This window comes from Clarias gariepinus, chromosome 21, assembly GCF_024256425.1.
Source record: "Clarias gariepinus isolate MV-2021 ecotype Netherlands chromosome 21, CGAR_prim_01v2, whole genome shotgun sequence".
NCBI lineage: Eukaryota > Metazoa > Chordata > Actinopteri > Siluriformes > Clariidae > Clarias > Clarias gariepinus.
The window spans coordinates 463,061-476,477 of record NC_071120.1 but is presented as its reverse complement, the minus strand read 5'-3'; the positions used below and the strand labels follow the sequence as shown (position 1 = coordinate 476,477).

The 13,417-nt window shown below is 42.5% G+C and overlaps 2 protein-coding genes across 5 annotated transcripts in view; both read right to left on the bottom strand.

The window, feature by feature from the left end:
• LOC128509285 (serine protease FAM111A-like) overlaps positions 1 to 13,417 on the bottom strand; it is a 107,380-nt gene that overhangs the window by 3,592 nt on the left and 90,371 nt on the right. Inside the window, exon 1 of one of the 3 annotated variants that reach the window (XM_053480940.1) lies at positions 2,116 to 2,142. The exons of 1 other annotated variant lie outside the window; for it this stretch is intronic. The gene's annotated coding sequence lies outside the window, so the exon portion shown is untranslated. Of the gene's footprint in view, positions 1 to 205; positions 627 to 2,115; positions 2,143 to 13,417 lie in introns of those variants that run through there. One more of the 3 variants, XM_053480938.1, reaches the window with a different exon arrangement.
• Positions 2,795 to 13,110, bottom strand: lmbrd2a (LMBR1 domain containing 2a). 2 transcript variants are annotated; one of them, XM_053480936.1, is made up of 18 exons: positions 13,012 to 13,110; positions 12,346 to 12,567; positions 11,827 to 11,927; positions 11,582 to 11,680; positions 11,287 to 11,454; positions 10,332 to 10,542; positions 10,150 to 10,224; positions 9,968 to 10,081; positions 8,986 to 9,169; positions 8,712 to 8,893; positions 8,381 to 8,514; positions 6,583 to 6,688; positions 6,383 to 6,480; positions 4,439 to 4,542; positions 4,284 to 4,330; positions 4,128 to 4,206; positions 3,731 to 3,818; positions 2,795 to 3,002 (listed from the first exon to the last, which is right to left on the bottom strand). In XM_053480936.1, exons 2-18 carry the CDS (start codon positions 12,517 to 12,519, stop codon positions 2,948 to 2,950), a joined length of 2,019 nt encoding a protein of 672 aa, XP_053336911.1. In that variant the 5' UTR covers positions 12,520 to 12,567; positions 13,012 to 13,110; the 3' UTR covers positions 2,795 to 2,947. The 2 variants fall into 2 exon arrangements, with proteins under 2 accessions (XP_053336911.1, XP_053336912.1); XM_053480937.1 differs by having other exon boundaries at positions 4,149 to 4,206.

Sequence of the window (13,417 nt, the reverse complement as noted above, 5' to 3'; positions counted from 1 at the left end):
ACATGGCAGTAAGTAAAAAGTAAATCTGGATGAGAACACTATATGGACTGGATGAGTTTAATGCCACAGCTACAACCGGCTACAATACTGATCACCTGAAAACATGATAGAAGAAAGTCCTAGAGGCCATGTGCAGAGATGTTCAGATTCAAATAAATATTTACATTTAGGCATTTGGCAGACGCTCTTATCCAGAGCAACTTACATTTTTATCTCATTATACATCTGAGCAGTTGAGGGTTAAGGGCCTTGCTTAAGGGCCCAACAGTGGCAACTTGGTGGTTGTGGGGTTTGAACCTGGGATCTTACGAACCGTAGTCCAATGCCTTAACCACTGAGCTACCCCTGACCCTGTATAAATATAAAAAGAGACGTTAGCCTGTTCTCACATCCTGTTAATTGACATCCACTCAAATCTCCCTAATGGACAGAAATTCACCTGCATGTTGACTGTTCATGATAACATTAACTAGCCTGTGGTGGGTTCTGCATTAAATGTAGGGAAGGCCCATGTATCTATTAGTAGGCAGGACTGGCAATAAGGTACCTTAATGCTGATGCTAAAATAGATCTTCTCTTGGAGATTTATCTGAAAGTGCTGTTTTCTGGACCAGTTTGTTCATCCTTTTACCAGTATGAGTTATTGACTGTTGACATTAAAGTTTACCATTGTTCAAAGCAATTTTAGTTTAATAAGTCACGTTTGTTACAACCTATAGGTGTTGTTGCATTGAGTCATTTTATTTTTTATCATTTTATGTTTATCCTTCTAAGACAGTACAGCAAGCAACTCCTGTTCCAAGACTTTGGCCTTTTAATACAATACAACCATACCTACTAAGTGAGAAACTGCTCTGGATGGGTGTCAGCACATTAATCTTGTCCTGGATAGCTGACTGTCAGATAGGCCCAGTTTGTAAGGTTGGGGAATTCCCTGTCTGGTGGTCACAGAGCACCTCAGAGGACTGTCCTACCTGTTAGATTTGCACCCATTCCACCACCTACAGAAGAACTTCATAACCATGCCCCCCCTCGCTTAGCAGAAAACTGATCAGATTCAGTACATCATCTGGTCCTCGAAACCCACCACCTGTTTATTAGACCCAATCCCTTCCACATCACACATGCCACCTGAACTAAACTTATAAATAAAATAAATTAATATAAATAAATAAAATAAAAAAATAAAATACTGATATAATACATGTAATCTTACCAGCTGGATCTAACCACAGACCTACAGTTCCCAGTATTCACAGCAAACTACAAACATGGCCGCCACAAACTACAACTCCCAGCACAACACTATACCAGCAGGAACACACTCCCCTGAGTTCGAATTACACACACATAGCACTTCTCCTTTTTATTCTCTCTCTCTCCCTCACTCACACACGCACAGATATATTACTAATTGGCACTCCTCTGTCTGTGTACAGTGTGTGTGTGGTAAACTCTCAGACTCCTGTAGAAGTGTAAGTGACCCTTTGGACCTGTAGCTGTGATTCTGGTTCCTGGTGTTTTCCCTCGCTGTGAGTGTCGGTTCTGTCTAATCCTCTGTCTGGTCCTGGTTCAGGTCCGACCTCCTGTTTACTGACTGAACCTTTAACTCATCTTACAGATTGTTTTAGTAAACTCAGTAAAGATCTCACTGCCACTGCGTCCTGTATCTGTCCTTATTTCCTCACTGCCTCTCAATCATTCACATCTCTACACTTCACTTTAATTACACACACACAAAACAGGCAGGTAAAATCATCCAAAACCCACCAGTTTCAAATTCCTTCTTATTTTAAGTAATAATCTCTAATATTTAACTCTAAAATGCTCATACAGGAAGAGGTTAAGAATTAAAACCTTTTACTTTAATAAATCACTCTGTGCACACTCATGTCTAATCTACATTAACTTTAATACTCATCATTGGGCTAACAAGCTGTGCTAAGTTAACACTGCTAACTAATTATGCTTATCATCTTATTAATTTTACAATCTTTTCTTAAGAAGACTCTCAGCTAACAGTTACACCAGTTGTTTCTCCGTCATGAGCTGATAAACTCGGCTCCACAGTGAGTTACAGTAAACATTAATGTAATATATTATTTCCTCTCTCACCCCCGATGATGAAGCGCCTCAGGAGTTTATTTACCTCAGACTACTGCGGAGAAACGGAGCTCGCGCTCAAACCGCCTCTTTAGAGCGGGAAAAAATACTGCGCGCTGATTGGCTGCCCCTCCCTTTTCCTGTGTGGAAACGTCTGAAAAGTGGGGTTGCCAGAGTGGACGGGTTTCCGCCTACTTTTCATGACTTTATTTTCCCGGGCTTTTTTTTTTTTTTTAAACTTACGAACATTTAGTAAACACAACAATTTCATGACAGGATAACCGATGAATTATTATTATTATTATTATTATTATTCTGCATGCATATTTGTGTGTGTGTGTGTGTGTGTGTGTGTGCGCGCGGTAATAAAGTTGCCTTTAGAGTGTGAGGATTAAAACACACAGCACCTGAAACTGTTTATTTGAGGTATTTCAAAAAGTGCAAATACAACAACATGTCAAATGTAATGTTCCAGTGAGATGATGATGTCAGTCAGAGTGAAAGTGTTTAAACAGGTGTGTAAAGTCACAGTGTGTAAAAGATAAACACTCCAGGTTTACTGTACAGAGCTGTCATCTGTGTGAGACTTTTTTTACACAACAGGTACCTGAGCGCTCAACACTCTGTTAGCATATTAGCTTGTCAAGTCTAGTGTAAACAGACAGAAGATGGTACACACACACACACATACACACACAAGCTAAATATTTCCCATTCTCACTGTCATGTAATAACTGCTTATTTTATACTTCTGCATTAGCTACCCCTCACACACACACACACACAATGTCTCTTCAGAAAGTGAAGTAGTGCAATATGGTAGTCTACGATCCCTCAGACTTTTTCACACGTCGTCGAAGATGCGAGCGCGAGACCCTGGGGTGGAGAGATAACCGTACCTACAGAGACACAGAGATGAACATAGTATTTAGTGAGATCAGAATTAGGTAGTGATCCAGTTTAATATGATAAACCCACACACACTCTTCATAGACACACGAGGGTTAGTGTGAGGCCGTGTCCACGTGTAGCTGGGTATTTTTAAAAACTGATTTTTCTTTGTGTTTTTTTTTCCTTTCATCCAGATGGAAAATGCAGTATTAGTCATTAAAAATGAAGCTTTTGGAAAATTCCTTCCAGGGTGATGATTTTGGATGAACTACGAAGCTCACAGCTGCTAGTGATATAGTGGAACCGGTAATGACGTTTTGTTGAGGCTTCTTATTGGCCCCCTGTTGATTAGGGACGCTCCTGGAAGAACTTAACAGGGTGTTTTGCATTTTCATGTGGACAAAGATATTTTTAACACCTGGGTCGTGTGGACAGAAGTAAACAAACAAACAAAAAAAAAATAGACAAATCTCAGTTTTTAAAAACTCCCGGCTACGTGTGAACACGGCCTGAGATTGAGATGTGATGGTGTGGTGTAGCCGTTACTCCGTAAGTAAAAGTGTCAGTCATTTACACACTGTGTCGTGTGTGTGTGTGTGTGTGATAGAACATGGGGTACATCACTCGTTCTCTTGCAGCAGAGTTATGCAGGTTAGTGTGTGTGTGTGCGTGTGTGTGTGTGTGTGTGTGTGTGTGTGTGTGTATGTTCGCGCGCGTGTGTGTGGCTCAAACACACTTTCTGTTCTCCACTTCCTGTGTATCGACATCTCCGTTAAAATCCAGCGCTTCGACATCCTGCAGGAGCTCAGTCCGATCACTCTGTCCTACACACACACACACACACACACAGTATGGGTAAGACCTTGTTAAACACAGTTATCAGTAAGTATGGGTAAGACCTTGTTAAACACAGTTAACAGTAAGACCTTGTTAAACACAGTTAAACAAACTGTGATGTTCTGGGGTTAATAATGTTGTTAATAATGTTGTTCTGGGGTAAATAATGTTGTAAACATTAAAGCACTTTTTGTAAGTCGCTCTGGATAAGAGCGTCTGCCAAATGCCTAAATGTAAATGTAAATAACCATACTGCAGTAACTAGAGTGTGTGCGTGTGTGTGTTTATATACTGACCTCGTCTGCTAGGACTCTCACCCTCCCTGATCTCTGAGTACGCACTCCGACTCCTGGGTACATACTTCTCTCTCCACTCCTAAAACACACACACACACAATCACATGTTCACCCGACTACATGCTCAGACTCAGACACTGTTTGTGTGTGTCGTACCCTTCTTCTGTTCTCAGAGTCCTCTGCTCTTTGTCTCTTTCTCCTCTCTGAAAGATAAAACAGAAAGTCATGTGATGTAGCGATAGAAAGAAGCAGCATGAAGGACAGAAGGAGTGGAGGAGTGTGAGAGACGCAGGAATGTTGTTTCTAAGTACCTCTGCGAATAAGTTCTTTCCCTTCATCCACGAGGTCAGAGGTCAAATCACTGTCACCCATAAACTGCTGAAAACCCAACAGGTTCAGACACCTCGTTCCCAAACTGAGAGAGAGACACAGAGACATAGAGAGACAGAGAGACGGAAAGAGAGATTATATAGCATTGTAAAGCTCTACAGTACCAAAAAATTCACTGCCACAACACACAGCCGTCACACACCAACACACAGCCATCACACACCAACACACAGCCATCACACACCAACACACAGCCGTCACACACCAACACACAGCCGTCACACACCAACACACAGCCGTTACACGCTAACATAACTTATAATCAAACAAAATTCACCAAATTAGCAAAGACATTAAAACTTATAACAATAAGTTAGGGATATTGTTATTTACATGAGTGCTTTTCCTATTTCTTTTGAATCTGAATGAAATAAGTAAAAGTTCCCTTTGATATTACTAATAATGTATGAATAGAAACACAATTTTCATGAGTTTAATATTTATTACCCAAAAAATGTAGACAATAACAGGGATAGCCCCAAATAAGAAAGATTCACAATGTCAGCAACGGGGTGTTTCCACCATTTGCCATGGCCAGGTGGCGCCGCTTGTCCGTTAAGTGACGTCGTGTGTTCATGGCTGATTGAAGGATGAACTTGGAATGACTTACTGACGATACCAGCTTTTTATACCCACAGAATGTTCAAATTGATGCCACATTAAAAAAGGCTGTCTTTTGGGATTGGGCCCAGTATAAGGCACACCTGTACACAATGAGACCATTACATGGAAAACACAAAATGAGGTGTCTATCACCCCAATACAATCACCTCCCTGTCCCAAACCTGTCTGAAGTGAAACAAACACCGTATGTCTCTCACAATATTCCGAACTTATTGGGAGTAGTGTATTAGTATATGCTTTTTTTTTTTTTATAATGTTTATGAGTCACCTTATCCTTACCTAAATCTCTATACTCTTTTATTTTATATACATTTACTTACTTTTACTCTTTTTATACTATTCTGTTGTGTTTTTCTTCTGTCTACTCCTGTTATTTTTTTGTAACTTATTTCTAAGCTTTGGCAATATGAATTAGTGTTGGGTCGATCAGGAACGATACGTTCTTTTTGAATGAGTCTTTAACGTGACTCAGAAGAACGAGTATCTCAGAGAGTAACCCGGGTGGGTCTGATTATTGAAACTGTAACATTTCATTTTATTTTTGATAAAAAGTAAGAAACAAACTAAATGACTCGTTTCTTTTTATCTTTCGTAAAAAGATTCGTTCATTTTGATGAACGAGATTCAAAGAACCGAGTCACTAAAATGAGTCAAACTTCCCATTACTATTACGAATGTAAATATTTGTCACACCATTAAAACACTTTTGGTTCTTGAGAGAGAGAGTCATTTATGATGTAATTAAAGTTTTATAATTCCTTTATCAATTTTTTGTTAATTTTCCTTCCAAAAAAGGCCTTTAGCACTGAACAGGGAGGGAGGGAGAGAGGGAGGGAGAGAGAGAGAGAGAGAGAGAGATTATTTAATACCCTCAGTGTTTAAATCAGCATCAAGATAAAAAGACCTTCCCAACAGCGTGTGACTGATGGTGCTTATAGTTAGTAACCAGTTTAACGATCTGTCCAGTGACACAAACTTTAAAGCACTTTTATAAGATGAGAGAGTCTGAGAAATGCCGAAATGTAAACTGAAACATCTCACTGACATGAGGCCTGAAGAACGAGTCAGTGAAACTAATTCTGTAATTTGATTAATTTGATTTATGTCCACTGAATCAGAATCAGGTAAATGAACAGACAGTGGTTGTCATGGAGTTTAGTGGCTGAATACACCAGTAAGTTTACCCATTAGTTATGTGGTGTGTGTGTGTGTGTGTGTGTGTGTGTGTGTGTGTGTGTTACCTGAAGTAGGTGGCGATGCAGAGCAGCACGATGAGCATGGGGTAATAAATATAAAACCCGTTAGCAATAAAGGACAAAACCCGCATCGATCCCATGATCTGAAACAGACAGAGGGAAGGAGTGCATGTTTAACTGTTCTCTGTGTGTGTGTGTGTGTGTGTGTGTGTGTGTGTGTATGTGTGTGTGTGAGACAGACTCACCGATGTGTATGATGTCTGTTGTCGGTCCTGGTGTGAGATGGTGGAGTCCATATGAATCACACCCAGAAAATTCAAACACAGTGGAGGTGTGAGGCGACAAAACAACCTACGCTCACACGCACACACACACACACACACAGATCAAACACCACACGAGGTAATCCTAAATAAGATTTTTGTTCTTTGACGGGTATTGTGTGCGTGTGTGTATAGAAGTGTGCGTGAGTGTGTATATAGGACTGTGAGTGTGTGAGTGAGTGAGTGAGTGATGTGTGTGTAAGTGTATAGGAGTGTGCGTGAGTGTGTGTATATGTGTGTGAGTGTCAGAGTGTGTGTGTATATATGTGTGTGTTTGTCTGTATATATACAGTGAGGTCAATAAGTATTTGATCCCCCTGTGATTGTGCAAGTTTTCTTACTTAGAAATCATGGAGGGTCTACACTTTTCAGCGTAGGTGCATTTCCACTGTGAGAGACGGAATCTAAAAAGAAAAATCCGGACATTACATTGTATGATTTTTTTTTAACAATTTTTCTGTGAACTACTGAGTCAAATAAGTATTTGATCACTTGTTTATCAGCCAGAATTCTGACCCTTATAGACCTGTCTTTTTGCTTTTAGTCCATATGCTTCTTACGGAGTCACTCCTTGGTTTTCCTGGCTGTGTGCTTTGGGTCATTGTCCTGTTGGAAGACGCAGCCACGACCCATCTTTAATGATCTGACTGAGGGGAGGTTTTTGCCCAATATGTCACAATACATGGCCCCGTTCATCCTCTCCTCAATACAGTGCAGTCGTCCTGTCCCCTGTGCAGATAAACACCCCCAGAGCATGATGCTTCCAGCCCCATGCTTCACTGTAGGTATGGTATTATTGGGATGATACTCATCATTCTTCTTCCTCCAAACACGGCGAATGGAGTAAGGAATAAAAAGTTGTACTTTGGTCTCATCTGACCACAGGACTGTCTCCCATGACTCCTCTGGATCATCCAGATGGTCCCTGGCAAACTTCAGACGGGCCTGGACATGGGCTGACTTAAGCAGGGGAACCTTCCGTGTGATGCGGGATTTTAAACCATGACGTCTTAGTGTATCACTGATAGTAGCACTGTAGTGTAACACTGATGGTCCCAGCTCTCTTCACGGCATTGACCAGCTCCTCCCGTGTAGTTCTGGGCTGATTCTTCACCATTCTGAGCATCATTGATACCCCATGGATCTACTTAGACTTTGGCTGAATGTGGGGTGCACTGGTGTCTTTATGACAGATAACGACCTTAAACAGGTGCTACTAATTTAGAATCATCAGCAGAGTGTAGCTGGACTATTTAAAGGCAAAATAACAGGTCTTTAAGGGTCAGAAATCTGGCTGATAAGCAAATGAATGAATACTTATTTGACACAGTAATTCACAAATAAATAGTTAAAAAATCATACAATGTCTCTCACAGTGGAAATACACCTCTGCTGAAAAGTGTAGACCCTCCATGATTTCTAAGTAAGAGAACTTACAAATTCACAGGGGATCAAATACTTATTGACCTCACTGTATAAATATGCCTGTGTGAGTGTGTATGTGTGTGAGTGTGTGTGTGTGTGTGTATAAGTGTGTCTATGTGTGTGTGTATATGTGTGTGCGTGTGTGAGAGAGAGAGTGTGTGTGTGTGTGTGTATATGTGTACTATGTGTGTGTGTGTCTATGTGTGTGTATATGTGTGTGCGTATGTGAGAGAGTGTGTGTGTGTGTTTATATGTGTACTATGTGTGTGTGTGTGTGTGTGTATGTGTCCCGTACATGCCGCTGAACTGCAGGCTGTAGGCGTCGGTCTGGTGATGTGGTTGTAGGTAGTAATAATTAAACACTCTGATGCGGAACACCGTGGAGTAAACGCAGTAACACAGGTACAAGATGGTGATGAAACACGACACCTGTTTAACACACACACACACACACACACACACACACCAGTCATTACAACCCTTAAAACTGGTCCTCAGGCCCTGATTGGTTCACACACCTGTTCTGACTCCGCCCCTGACCACCCCCCCGATCATTAGCACTTCACCTGAGTCTACTTCACAATGGTTATCCTGGTGTGTGTGTGTGTGTGTGTGTGTGTGTGTACCTCTATGTAGATGTAGTTGTACTTCCTCTCGGCGATCTGGATGAAGATGGCGAAGACGGACAGGACGGGCTGCGTGCTGAAGAACGTACATTCAGACCAGACCACCAGCACCGACAGCACACACAGCACCACGGACAGCGCACGGTAACACCACCTGCGCAACACACACTCCCAATACCACTCTGTCCGGGGGAGGGGATTAGAACAGTGGGTGTGGCCACCTTTAATACTCCGCATGACTTATGTATTTATTTAACAGCGGTGTGTTACGAACCTGCAGCGGGTGTGTAGATGTAGCTCCTGAAGCAGCCGTCTGATTGGCCGGAGCGCTGGGTGTGGACGAACTGGTGGGTGGAGCTTATCTCGTTTTTAGCCACATCCTCCAGGTGGAACGCTTCATCTAATAAGATCTGCCACTGTACCTGTGTGCGGTTGTGTCTCTGTACTGCGTAGATCACCTGACACACACACACACACACACACACACACACACAGATAGAACAGATTCAACACTGATATCCAGTACATTTACATTACGGCACTTGGCCGACGCCCTTATCACACACATTTTAATCTCCTTATACATCTGAGCAGTTTTGGGGTTAAGGGCCTCCCTCAGGGGCCCAACAGGGACAACTTGGTGCTCGTGGGATTTAAACCTAAGACCTTCCGAACCGTAGTCCAATGTCTTAACCACTGAGCTTGTCTAGTTCTAACTGATTGTGGGTTTGTTCTCATTCACTAGTTCTGAATCTGCTCCTGGTTCTTGTAGTGGTTCTGATCCAGTGGATTTTAGGTTTGGATTTGGTGTGTAGATTGTGTTGCAGTTGTATTTGTGGTTCTTTGTTTTTACCTTTCTTTGTTCTATTTTTAGCTCTGATTCTGTTTCAGGTTCTCATTCTGGTTCAGTTCTTCAATACCGGACTGTGTTCTGGTTTGTATTCGGTCCAGTACTGGTCCTGGGTATGGTTCTGGTGTTAGCTCTAATTCTGGTTCTTCTGGTTGAGGGGATGGGTCAGGTTCACTGCGTCTGGTTTGGTTTTGGTTCTGGATCAGATTTAGGTCAAGGATTAAGGTTTTGTTTGAGTTCTGATTGTAAACCCGGGTTAAATTATAATTCTGGTTTCTGATCATTGCTATGGTTCCAGTTATGGTTATGGTTTGGCTTCCTGTTCTGGTCCAGTGTCCAGTTTAAGATGTGACTGATATGCAGATCTCTGAATGAAATAATGTGTGTGTGTGTGTGTGTGTGTTACCTGTTTATGGAGCTTGACCAGACTCTTCTTGCTTGGATATGGATTCCTCTTCTCATCAAAGTCCTCGTAATCATCCATGTTTCTCCCCAGTCTCTCCTGATACTCTACAGGACACTAAGAGGGACGCACAGTGAATTTGTGTGTATATATGTGTGTGTGTGTGTGTGTGTGAGGGGGCTGACCTTCTTCAGGATGGTGTCGATACACTTTCTCAGTGGATGGTTGTACCTGATGGTTTCGTTAACGGCTCTGACGTCCTGCAACACCAGACACTGTTAAACCTTCTCCTCCTCCTTTCCTTCATCCATCCATCCATCCATCCATCTCTCCATCCATCCAACCACACACACACACACACACACACCTCCATTACATCCTCCAGGTTTTCCTCTGCGTCTGTTTTTTCCGTCATCAGCTTTGCTGCTTTGAAGTAGGTTTTGGACAGCAGGTGACCGTGGCATGACGCCAGCCAACAGGAGCGCGGGATTTCTACCAGGCCGTATCCTAGCAACAGCACTAGTAGAAATAAGCCCCAGGTGTTTGCTGCTGTGATACCGATGGTCCTCAGGTCATACCTGAGAGGAACCAAACAAATACTGGAGTTCAAGAAATCTGTTTATTGGTGTGATATAAATAATCATTGCTGGGAATCTGATTGATGAGATCTTTTTGCTTGGATCTGACTGCTTGGACCTGGTGACTGCTGGGATCGAATTGTTGAGATCTGACTGCCAAGATTCATCTGATTGAACTGTTAGGATCTAAGTAGAGCAGCTTCAGTAGACAAAGGCCAACCCCGCGAGGATCCTGAGGCATCCCGAGAAGGACGAGCTCCAGCTGGATTCTGCTTTATGATGGTTTGGAGCTACACATGCTGCTCCTGAGCTCCCAATGATTTAGACCCCATCTGCCCTCTGCATCTACTGACTCGTCCCTATGCTAAACTGAACTTCATGATAGCTAGGACAACTTCAGTTATATTGGACTTCCAGCAGCCTAACACATATGATGTTATATAATCCCTGCTATCTGTTATCACACAGATGAGGATGGGTTCCCTGTTAAGTCTGGTTCCTCTCAAGATTTCTTTCTGTAGCCATCTCAGGGAGTTTTTCCTTGCCACCGTCGCCTTCGGCTTGCTCATCAGGGACGATCTCACAATCTCATTATTATCTAAACACATTTTTTTTCTCACTCATACACATTTCCATACATTTCCTTTCCATTTTGTAAAGCTGCTTTGAGACAATGACATTGTTAAAGCGCTATATAAATAAAATGTAATTTAATTGAATTGAATCTGATGGTCTGGTACTGACCAAGAGAGGTGCCACTGTGGACTGAGGGCAACGTAGATGAGCAGAGAGCAGAAGATGAACAGGTAGGTGCCGTAGTAGATGGCGTTCTCGATCAAAGCAGTTTTTATTTTTCCTGAGATGGAAAATCCTCCAGAACGAGCGTACGACTGCATGAAAGGGATCAGAAGCCTGAAAACACACACAGACATCAGACATTCTCAAAACAAACACCAGATTTTAATTGGAAGTGTGTGTGTGTGTGTGTGTGTGTGTGTGTGTGTGTGTGTGTGTGTGTGTGTGTGTGTGTGTATCTCACCATGTGAGGAACTGAGACGTCCAGTACACCACTCTCCAGAACACTGGCAGAATCCCATCTGGAATGTAACTCCATGGTTTGTGACACACCTTAGGTAACCTGCACACACACGCACACAAACACACACACACTTCCAATTAAAATCCGGTGTTTGTTTTGAGAATATAACAACACAGTGACTAGACAAGATAATAAAGAACAGAGTGTAACAGACACACACACACACAATAACAGTGTGTTGTTACCTCTGGATGGGAAACACTGAAGAGTTGGACGTCTGGTTGGAGTGACTAGGTGTTGTAGTAACCACTTGGTTGTTATCAGTCACACACTGATTATAGATGGTCTACACACACACACACACACACACAGAGCAGAGTGAAACCATGTGCTACTGTAACAAGAGTGTTTTAATGTTAAAGTATCTGTGATGTCATTGGTTTATTTTAGCAAATAATTATAGTAATGATAATGACAAAAAAAGATGGAGATGATGATTGAATTGATGACGAGGTGTTTATGATAATGATGGTGTTTATAGAGATGACGATAATGATAAAGGTGTTTATGGTGATGACGATGATGAAGGTGTTTATGATGATGGTGATGATGATGAAGGTGTTTATGATGATGGTGTTTATAGAGATGACGATAATGATGAAGGTGTTTATGATGATGGTGATGATGATAATGATGGTGTTTATGGTGATGAAGGTGAATGATTGAGATGATTATGATGATGATGATAATGAAGGTGTAGTCACCGTGCTGACGTCGAGAGGGATGGTGAAGGCGATGATGAAGCAGAGGAACCAGGCGAGGAGCGTGGCCAGCAGAACCACACGCTGCTGTTTCCTCACGTCGCCGTAACGATGCAGCAGCACCAACGCCAACACCAACGCCACCAACACGTCCACACCCAGCGCCACCCCGCTCATCCTGCCACGCCCCCACTCACCTGTCAATCAACACCTAAACCACGCCCACTGGGAGGTGACACACAAAAAGTCATTGTTAATTAACCACTGGCAAGGGGCGTACACCAATCCATCCATCAAATATCACAAATAATCAATCAATCCCACACACACACACACACACACACTTTACTTAAGCCATCATTAAGAAACCTGAATAAACTCCATGGAGTCAGAAGTCAGTAACTTTCCAACAGTCTAATTATCATCACTGACATCACACTGAACAGAAGCACGAGCTCTGTCACTTCATTTAGAATCTCTTTAATAATAAGCGAGGGAGAGGCGGGAGTGTGACGTCACTTCCGGTGTGCGTGTAGCGTTGTAAAGAAGCGCGAGGCTGTTAATGAGAGTGTGGATTATATCAGGTAAAGTCCGGGCACACAGCGCGCGCTGAGCGGTTATAACCCCGTAATGTCGATATAAACACCGCGTTAATAAACTTTATTTTACCTGGAACACGAGTTGCGTCACTCAGCGCGTGACACTGCCGCTAAACTCCACCATCTCTCTGTACTGAGGAACCTTCACCACCGTGACGTCACAGCGACACTTCCGGCTTCCGCAGGAATCATGGGACATGTAGTCTCAGCGCCCCAGCTGCGTCTCAGCGCCCCAGCAGCGTCTCAGCCGCTAATAAAGCTGATATTGTGTGTTTATCCGCCGCTCTGTGTGTTTCTCTGTTCTACAGTGTAATGAAGTGATATAAGGTGGAGTTTATTAAATCATCTCTTAAACTGCGGAGGGTTTAAATGTGTTTGAGGCGCCACGAGCGCAGAATGTTCTGGAGTCCGGCCGCCATTTTGGAAAAACAACCTGAGAATGAGTGTGATGTAAGGAAACATTTAATAATAAGACT